This window comes from Acartia tonsa, chromosome 3 (genome assembly GCF_053477335.1).
Source record: "Acartia tonsa isolate MP-2025a chromosome 3, ASM5347733v1, whole genome shotgun sequence".
Classification (NCBI taxonomy): Eukaryota; Metazoa; Arthropoda; class Copepoda; order Calanoida; family Acartiidae; genus Acartia; species Acartia tonsa.
Genome location: NC_137262.1, coordinates 13,731,060 through 13,741,829, shown reverse-complemented (window position 1 = coordinate 13,741,829; position 10,770 = coordinate 13,731,060). Strand labels below are relative to the sequence as shown.

Genomic DNA, 10,770 nt, shown 5'->3' with positions numbered 1-10,770 from the left:
CTCTCTCTCTCTCCATCTTTTTTTATTCTTTTTTATGTACTTTAAAATATATTTAAATTCCAATTCTTTTGGATCTTGGAAAAAAGTTATACTTGAAAATATTTTGTAAGGCTTAATTTATTTCTGAGTGACTTTCCTCCTAATAGCCTACAACCGGCCTACCCTGGACTAGTACTAAACTTTAATATGTTGATAATTTTTGCATTGGAATGATTGGTAACTTCCCATGGTGTTCTACTTTACTGTCATTGTTTGAACCTAATCACCCTGTTTTTAGAGGCGTTCCACTGAAAGGGGTTTGATTGGGTATTTGTAAAAATTGGAAAATAGGAAAATTGGGATAGATGTCACAGATTTTGGCCTACCTATATTCTTTTGGCGCGCGTCATAGGACAGGGAAAGAGAAAGGGAAGGGGGAAAAAAACCCTATAAAAGAGATGGAGTATAGGGTATTTCCTGACGTCAATAGAATAGGTAGGCCAAAAGCAGTGACATATATCCCCATTTTGATAGTGCACTGTACATCTTTTCTTTTTCCTATTTTATCATAAAGCTTTTAATTTCAAATATTTTGTAAATTACAATTTGTAAAAAAAAGTAAATTTAAGAAAAGGAAAAGTAATTTAGTAAATAATAAATCATGTGTAAATATTATTTCAGAGTTATGACAAAGAAAATGATAATGTATACGAGTCTGTAATACACACACAAATCAACTTTTCAAAGTTTGTCTAGAAAGGTAAAGTAAAATTCACAGGAACGTTAAGAGACAAAGGCTATGTTGGTGCTTTCCTCAATGTGCCCATGGAGCATTGAAACCCCACCTTATTTTCAAAAAAATTTAAATAAGTAGGAGTAGTGTGATAAAGTGTCTGGAAAATCAGCAAGGTGACGTCATAAAAATGAGGGATTATCCAACTCATTATCAACAATTTTATGACGTCACATGGATGATTTTTGTCCCACTATTAAGTTGGAATATATGGTTTATCTCCTTATGCCTTGCCTAGCCCCTGCGCGGGGCCATAAACCTGCGTGGCTAGCCAGTAACCAATATAAAATTATCTGACCTACTCGAATTTCAAATTTAAAAAGGAATTTAATTGTTATGATTTTTGAATATAAATGCAAGTCATCAAGATAAAAAAAAACTGCAATATCTAATTTATTAGATAAATCTCATGAATGGTTTTAGATAAAAAAAATAATTAATTGAATGTACAGACACATATTTAATGCATGAGGATAACCTAGTCCTTAGAAAGTGTTAATACCTTCTTCAGATATTCTAGTGAAACGTTCCAAAGGATTCTTTTTGCTTGGCAGAGAATGATCACAAAAAGCATTGGGAATAGGCGGGTACACAATAGACATACTGTGTTCAATACTTTTATACAGTATATATACACATACTTGCAGACTTATCACAGGGATCTTAAGGGACTAGACAATGGATGGTAAATTCATGTACATCTCTATTGAAGATAGAAAAATTTATCACTTCTCTATATTAAAATTATGTGTTGAAAAGTTTGAAAATTGCTAGTTAGAATCCATCAAGATCTTTTAAATTTTCCAAAGATTTTAAGCCGACGAACGACAGGATTTGTTTTAGCCTAAAAAGATTTAATAAAAGTATTTAAATAAAAAAAATATGCTTTAAATACTTTGATTACTAATATATTTTCTCGTATTAATTCGAATCCGGTGGATAGGAACCGGTTCTCATCCATACGAAAAAACTATGTCTAGCATCGTATTATATTCAGTTTTCTACGAATATAGAAATGTACAATCATAAGATTAAAACTAGTTTTTTTAGCCGGTGCCTTCGGCACCACGGGGCTAAAAAAACTAGTTTTAATCTTATAATTGTACATTCTATATCCGCGGAAAGCCGTTTATAATACGATACGAGAAATAACTATTACAGTCTAATGTCCCCTCCCTTACTGATCTTAAAAGGACATTACCCTTTACACTTAAGTTTTATGGTTCAAAATAGCAGCAACTTAAAATTTTCATTATAAATATTATCAAAGAATGTTTTAAATGATCAGAATTTTACAAGTTTCAAATTTTGAAGGTGAAAATTTTAAATTTGTACGGAATTCCATTTTTTTCATCTTTTTTAAAAATGGCTCATTTTTACCTTTAAATGTAATTACTATTTGTACATTTTAATCAGGGATCTTAAGGGATAAGACAATGGAAGTTAGATTGCATGATATAATCCCAAATTATGATAAACAAAATTACCTTTTCTTTGTAATTATGATTATTGGTTAAAAAGTTTTAGCAAATCAATTATTAAAAAAGGTAGCCAAAATTTTTGGGCCAAAAAATAAGATAACATGTTTCAAAACTGTGGGTACCAGTGTAATTTACTGTCAAAAGATCCTACCTTCGCGATTTTTCTTGACTATTGATATGAAATCGTTAATCTTTGCATGGTGAAAGGGTAGTAAATATGAATGTTAATAAATCTATTGGTTTTCATGAATGTGTAGTAGAACAAATGACCATCCCAACCTATTCAAGTTTTTTATCATGTCCATTTAAAACAGGGGAAAAAATTATAGCTTACCTAAAGAATATAACTATATAAATTTTAAAATATTTGTTATTGTATATTGCACGTGTCGGTTGTGCCCCTAGCATCGATAGACATATTGAATTTTAGGGAAAAGAATAGCTTAACATAAAGCTTTTTTGACACGAAAAACTCTATTGATTAAGTCGTTGGCAAGATCTTAACGTACAACCCAAAATCATATAATTTATATCAATTAAGTAACAATTAAGGCCTTTCATGCAATAGTATTAAAGTTTAGGATAGGGTTTTTAATTTTTAAATATACATAGAGTAGTCTAAGTGTTGTTTAATCTTTCCAAATAATTAACTAAATATATTTCAAACAGTCAGAACTAATCATAAAAGAGAAGCAGCGCTATAAAAGTTAAACAAGTTTTAGTATTATTGAATGGATGATCTGTATTTCCCTCTCAATGTTTTAGAGCTTTTATGGAAGTGGATAAGATTTGTTGAAAAATGGTGCTCGGCCCCAGAAAACTAGGTGAGTACATTTATCATTCCACAATCAATGGAAATTTTATTTCTCAGATAAGTACTCATATGTTTTAGAAGCAAACATCATTTCTAGTATAGTTAAAAGAGAATCATCTATAATACAAAGTAGCTTGATGTCTGTCCGTCTGTCCGAAGCTTAAGATCTCGGTAACCACTGAACCGATCGGATTCTACTCTTCAGGGTATATACCTATTGGTCCTGTGGTGGTTTTAAGCTATTTTCATTGGGGGTGGGACACCCCCAACCCCCTCAAAAATGAAATTTCCCCTCCCTCAAAAAAAATTGGGGGGGAGAGTATGCTTCGCAGCACCGGAAATTTTTATTTTTTATTTTTTTAAAACTACCTCATGGGGCAAAGCCCCTAGAGGCTAGGGGCGAAGCCGCTAGTTTTTATATATAGAGTTCAATTTAGGGATCATGGAAAGAAAACAAAGTCATTCCTAAATTAGGACAGAAGTCACCTTCCTAGGAAGGACATAAGTAGCCTTCCTTAAGTGAGAATTTGTTAGATGAAGGGCATAACATGCCTCCCTTAACAAAGATTTGCAAGATTGAGGACATAAGTAGCCTCCCTTCACCTCACAAAACCTAGCTTTTTGATCCTTCACATAGCAAAACCTTGCATAAAATTGGTTTTTGGTCCATCACATAGCAAAATATTGGAAAACTTAGCTTTTCTGTCCTTCACATAGCTAATTCTTGCAAAACATAGCAAATTCTTGCAAAAAATAGCAAATTCTTACAAAATATAGCAAATTCTTGCAAAACATAGCAAATTCTTACAAAACATAGCAAATTCTTGCAAAACATAGCAAATTCTTGGAAAACTTAGCTTTTCTGTCCTTCACATAGCTAATTCTTGCAAAACATAGCAAATTCTTACAAAACATAGCAAATTCTTGCAAATCATATCAAATTCCTACAAAACATAGCAAATTCTTGCAAAACATAGCAAATTCTTACAAAACATAGCAAATTCTTGCAAAACATAGCAAATTCTTGCAGAACATAGCAAATTCTTGCAAAACATAGCAAATTCTTGCAAAACATAGCAAATTCTTGCATAACAAACATAGCAAAACTTAGCTTTTCTGTCTTTCACACAGCAAATTCTTGCAAAACATAGCAAATTCTTGCAAAACATAGCAAATTCTTGCAAAACATAGCAAATTCTTGCAAAACATAGCAAATTCTTGCAGAACATAGCAAATTCTTGCAAAACATAGCAAATTCTTGCAAAACATAGCAAATTCTTGCACAACATAGCAAATTCTTGCAAAACATAGCAAATTCTTGCAAAACATAGCAAATTCTTGCAAAACATAGCAAATTCTTGCAAAACATAGCAAATTCTTGCAAAACATAGCAAATTCTTGCAAAACATAGCAAATTCTTGCAAAACATAGCAAATTCTTAGAAAACTTAGCTTTTTTGTCCTTCACATAGCAAATTCTTGCAAAACATAGCAAATTCTTGAAAAACTTGGCTTTTCTGTCCTTCACATAGCTAATTCTTGCAAAACATAGCAAATTCTTACAAAACATAGCAAATTCTTGCAAAACATAGCAAATTCTTGGAAAACTTAGCTTTTCTGTCCTTCACATAGCTAATTCTTGCAAAACATAGCAAATTCTTACAAAACATAGCAAATTCTTGCAAATCATATCAAATTCCTACAAAACATAGCAAATTCTTGCAAAACATAGCAAATTCTTACAAAACATAGCAAATTCTTGCAAAACATAGCAAATTCTTGCAGAACATAGCAAATTCTTGCAAAACATAGCAAATTCTTGCAAAACATAGCAAATTCTTGCATAACAAACATAGCAAAACTTAGCTTTTCTGTCTTTCACACAGCAAATTCTTGCAAAACATAGCAAATTCTTGCAAAACATAGCAAATTCTTGCAAAACATAGCAAATTCTTGCAAAACATAGCAAATTCTTGCAGAACATAGCAAATTCTTGCAAAACATAGCAAATTCTTGCAAAACATAGCAAATTCTTGCACAACATAGCAAATTCTTGCAAAACATAGCAAATTCTTGCAAAACATAGCAAATTCTTGCAAAACATAGCAAATTCTTGCAAAACATAGCAAATTCTTGCAAAACATAGCAAATTCTTGCAAAACATAGCAAATTCTTGCAAAACATAGCAAATTCTTAGAAAACTTAGCTTTTTTGTCCTTCACATAGCAAATTCTTGCAAAACATAGCAAATTCTTGAAAAACTTGGCTTTTCTGTCCTTCACATAGCTAATTCTTGCAAAACATAGCAAATTCTTACAAAACATAGCAAATTCTTGCAAAACATAGCAAATTCTTACAAAACATAGCAAATTCTTGCAAAACATAGCAAATTCTTGCAAAACATGGCAAATTCTTATAAAACTTAGCTTTTCTGTCCTTCACATAGCTAATTCTTGCAAATCATAGCAAATTCTTGCAAAACATTGCAAATTCTTACAAAACATAGCAAATTCTTGGAAAACTTAGCTTTTCTGCCCTTCACATTGCTAATTCTTGCAAAACATAGCAAATTCTTACTAAAAATAGCAAATTCTTACAAAACATAGCAAATTCTTGCAAAACATAGCAAATTCATACAATGAGGGTCCCAAACTCAAAAACAAATTTTCAGCGCGATCCGACCACTGGTTCTTGAGATACAGTGACCTGGTGTCTTTGGTACCGATGGTAAGATTTGGGAAATGGTTCGAATCCTTAGTAAAGTCCAAAAATATTTGTGTCAAAATATTTTTGGACTTAGCCAAATTTACTAAGGATTCGAACCATTTCCCAAATCTTACAGTCAGTACCAAGGACACCAGGTCACCGTATCTCAAGAACCGGTGGTCGGATCGCGCTGAAAATTCGTTTTTGAGTTTGGGACCCTTATTGCAAGAATTTGCTATGTTTTGCAAGAATTTGCTATGTTTTGTAAGAATTTGCTATGTTTTGTAAGAATTTGCTATGTTTTGCAAGAATTTGCTATGTTTGCAAGAATTTGCTATGTGAAGGACAAAAAAGCTAAGTTTTCTAAGAATTTGCTATGTTTTGTAAGAATTTGCAATGTTTTGCAAGAATTTGCTATGTTTTTAAGAATTTGCTATGTTTTGCAAGAATTTGCTATGTTTTGTAAGAATTTGCTATGTTTTGCAAGAATTTGCTATGTTTTGCAAGAATTTGCTATGTTTTGTAAGAATTTGCTATGTTTTGCAAGAATTAGCTATGTGAAGGACAGAAAAGCTAAGTTTTGCAAGAATTTGCTATGTTTTGCAAGAATTTGCTATGTTTTGCAAGAATTTGCTATGTTTTGCAAGAATTTGCTATGTTTTGTTAGAATTTGCTATGTTTTGCAAGAATTTGCTATGTTTTGTAAGAATTTGCAAGGTTTTGCAAAAATTTGCTATGTTTTGTAAGAATTTGCTATGTTTTGCAAGAATTAGCTATGTGAAGGACCGAAAAGCTAAGTTTTCCAAGAATTTGCTATGTTTTGTAAGAATTTGCTATGTTTTGCAAGAATTTGCTATGTTTTGTAAGAATTTGCTATGTTTTGCAAGAATTTGCTATGTTTTGTAAGAATTTGCAATGTTTTGCAAGAATTTGCTATGTTTTGTAAGAATTTGCTATGTTTTGTAAGAATTTGCAATGTTTTGCATAAATTTGCTATGTTTTGTAAGAATTTGCTATGTTTTGCAAGAATTAGCTATGTGAAGGACAGAAAAGCTAAGTTTTCCAAGAATTTGCTATGTTTTGCAAGAATTTGCTATGTTTTGCAAGAATTTGCTATGTTTTGCAAGAATTAGCTATGTGAAGGACAGAAAAGCTAAGTTTTCCAAGAATTTGCTATGTTTTGCAAGAATTTGCTATGTTTTGCAAGAATTTGCTATGTTTTGCAAGAATTTGCTATGTTTTGCAAGAATTTGCTATGTTTTGCAAGAATTAGCTATGTGAAGGACAGAAAAGCTAAGTTTTCCAAGAATTTGCTATGTTTTGCAAGAATTTGCTATGTTTTGCAAGAATTTGCTATGTTTTGCAAGAATTTGCTATGTTTTGTAAGAATTTGCTATGTTTTGCAAGAATTTGCTATGTTTTGCAAGATGAAGGACATAAGCAGCCTTCCTAATGTAAGAATTTGTCAGACAAAGGACATAAGTCACCTCCCTTAAGTTAGATTTTGTCAGATGAAGGACATAAGTAGCCTTCCTTAGATCAATTTCCAGTAACTTCTGTCCTAATTAGGAATGACTTTGTTTTCTTTCCATGATCCTAATTTAGAATTGTAATATAGAAGATGATTCTTTCTGCAATCATGTACAATTCAGAAACCGAGGCAACTCTATAATCTTTACAAAAAAAAGGCGGCACGTCCATTTAAAATATGTTGATTTACCAGATATTTTGACATCAAGTATCAACTTTTAAATATGATAAAATCAATCTATTATAATGTTTTCGAATGTATATTCAAGCTATGTTGAGATAGATTTGCAGCAAAAATTTCCTTTAAGTAAGTGATTGATACTTTCTTTTTAAAAGCGAAGCTTTTCTATAATTAGGGTCGGTCCGTCCATCTGTAACAGATAGCTTTTTTCGTTAATTTAGGCATGTTAGAATTGTCCTATCGATTTCAAACTTTGCATGGTGATTCCTGTAGTAGTTAGGTACGATTTAGAAAGCGTAGCAACTCTATGATCATTACCAGAATGTCAATACATCCATTTTAAACATGTTGATTTTTTTTAACCGTGTTATGTCTGTTTGTCCTACTGTTTCAGTGTTTCGCTTTTATGGATGTTGTCATCCTTATTTTTTGTTTAATTTTGGCCTGTCTAAAAGATACGTAGCTTTTCAATGAATCACTTGATTTATGTATTTCTCCCTACATCGTTGATTATGAAAGATGATCTCTTAGAATTTATTATTGTAGAAGCTACAATTCATAGTTTTCATTCCTGTTTGTTTTCCTTTTTAAAACAGTCTGAATATAAATTGTTGGAAAAGCTAAATGATTTAAATAAATTTTATAATCAAAAGTTTGATTTATTCTTGAAATAAAATTCTAAATTTAGATTTAATCCTATGTAAATCAATATAAAATAAATTATTTTATAAAAGTTTTATCTAATAAATGTTATTTTTTAGAGGACTTTGCAAGACTAATAGAGACAGCAGAAAAATACTCAGATACAAGGTAAGAAAAAACTGTCTAGTATGGCTTCAAAACCGATTAATATCCACTGGATTATAACCGGTTCTCAGCCATGCTGAAAAATATTCTATAGCATAGTAGTAGAGACAATTTTCCACCAATATTAAATAAAAAAATCATAAAACAGGCTTTAATCTAAACATTTTAAATTCTAATATTCGCGGAAAACTGTCTATAATACGATGCGATAAATAACTATAATTCATCTTTAGAACAGAATACATGATTGATTTTGTTAGAGGACACTACAATAATGCGCCAAATAGTTAATGAAAATTAACCCTGATCTTAATGACAAATATTCATGAGATTGATTAATTTTTAATACGATTCCTTCATCTATTTTTGTCATACTATATGTATTTTGTAGCATCGCAACTACTTTATAATAAATAAGCTGTTTGTTTGATATGGTGCTTTCCTCATACCAATTATTGACCAAAGTCTTCAGTCGACCCTCCACGTATGATTTTAGTGTTAAATTTAGGGGTAGGTTATTTTTATTAAGGGAAAATGCACCTATCCCCCTCCCGAAAAAAAAACAGTTATAAAACCTTCCCTGAACATATTAGAGGCTTCAATATAAAGTAGAACTATATCAGTCCAGCGGTTTACAAGGTCTTAAGACAGACAGACAAACAAATCCTTTTATTAAGAGTTGTCAACCAGCTTAATATTGCTGCGTTATTTATTTACATATTTGTCCTTGTTATGTAAATAATATAAGATATGAAGCAGAGGAGAATTGTAAGACTATAACTCCCTTTTATAGAATTTGCATATTTTACTTTACATTTGAATAAAAACTCTTAAAATGTTTGTCCAAAGTGGTATTATCACGGACATATGCATTATCCAATTTTCATTTTAACACGCATTGCTTGTTCTTTAAGGATTGGTTTCTATCTTCATAAATGTGTCAGTTACTATATATTACTTTTCTCGTTAATGTCGCTATCTTAATCTTCATTATGAGAGAAGCTACTCTATAACTTCATTTTATCTGATTTAGGATAATATTAAACCTCAGATGATCAATCAAACACATTTTTCCGTCCAACTTTAAAAGAAATTGTTGACGCAGATTTGTTGTTTATATTTAGTCACATATGACTTAACAGAGAATCAATTTTGGACGATAAAAATTCGCCCAAGAAAGCTTTGTGTACATTGTCTAACCAATAATATGGGGGGATTGTTATTACATTGTGTTCTTGTTAGCTAAGTTAATGGATTGGGGATCTACAATTTAGATCTATCAGATGAATTTGAGTCAAACAACATTTAAAAAAAAAACTTTTTAGTTATGGGTCTGCATCATTTAAACGAGGTCGAAGTGTTGGTTACAGTAGTGGACAAAAAGGAAATCCATCTAAACCTGTTGTAAGTATAAATTTGATTTAAATATTAAGCTCTTATAAATATAAATATCATAATTCATTTCTACAGAGTTTCCGAGAGTGTGCGCAAGGTAAACAATAACAAGGGCAAATAACCATTGAAATGCTGCTGTTAAAAATTTATAATCGGTTTTAAAACCTCTTTTTTGTATAGAATAATAGATAAACTCATTTAGAAAATATTTAAAAATTATATAAATTTTGAATTAAACTACCATTAATTCTTTGCAGCTATGCTCAAGTTAGAAAAGAGATTTATAATAAAGTAGGTTTTGTTTAAGGAATATTAAACTATATAGTTACATCTATATTTTAGATTTATTATATATCTTCTATTGGGCATTTTTTTATTTAAAGATGATATTATTCAAATATGTAAAATAAAATGAAAAAAGTCTGGGCCAGGCGGTCGCTGGGCATATTTCCATGAAATAGAAAATCTACATTTTTACAATTTATGTTGGTCAAATATAAAAAGAATTTATTTTCTTCTTATTTAAGTTAAAATGACAGTTTTTTTTATATATCTAGGTTCCTCGGTTAAATTTATCATGGAGAAGTACTGGAAGTAGTAATCACGCCCCTCCTAATAATCTTGTAGGTCCAGCTGCATCCCACTGTGGACTAACTATATCAGGTATATATAGTAGTTGTACTCCTCATAATCTTGTTGGTCCTGCTGCATCCCACTGTGGACTAACTATATCAGGTATATATAGTAATTATACTCCTAATAATCTTGTAGGTCCTGCTGCATCCCACTGTGGACTAACTAATCAGGTATATATAGTAATTATACTCCTAATAATCTTGTAGGTCCTGCTGCATCCCACTGTGGACTAACTATATCAGGTATATATAGTAATTATACTCCTAATAATCTTGTAGGTCCTGCTGCATCCCACTGTGGACTAACTATATCAGGTATATATAGTAATTATACACCTAATAATCTTGTAGGTCCTGCTGCATCCCACTGTGGACTAACTATATCAGGTATATATAGTAATTATACTCCTAATAATCTTGTAGGTCCTGCTGCATCCCACTGTGGACTAA

The 10,770-nt window shown here is 31.1% G+C and overlaps 1 protein-coding gene across 1 annotated transcript; it reads left to right on the top strand.

The window, feature by feature from the left end:
- The first annotated feature begins 658 nt into the window (after positions 1 to 658).
- On the top strand, positions 659 to 10,770 carry LOC145314115 (uncharacterized). Its single transcript, XM_080153905.1, has 7 exons — positions 659 to 739; positions 3,019 to 3,077; positions 8,245 to 8,293; positions 9,616 to 9,694; positions 10,243 to 10,348; positions 10,457 to 10,491; positions 10,744 to 10,770. The coding sequence occupies exons 2-7, from the start codon at positions 3,053 to 3,055 to the stop codon at positions 10,768 to 10,770; spliced, it is 321 nt and encodes a 106-aa protein (XP_080010031.1). The 5' UTR covers positions 659 to 739; positions 3,019 to 3,052.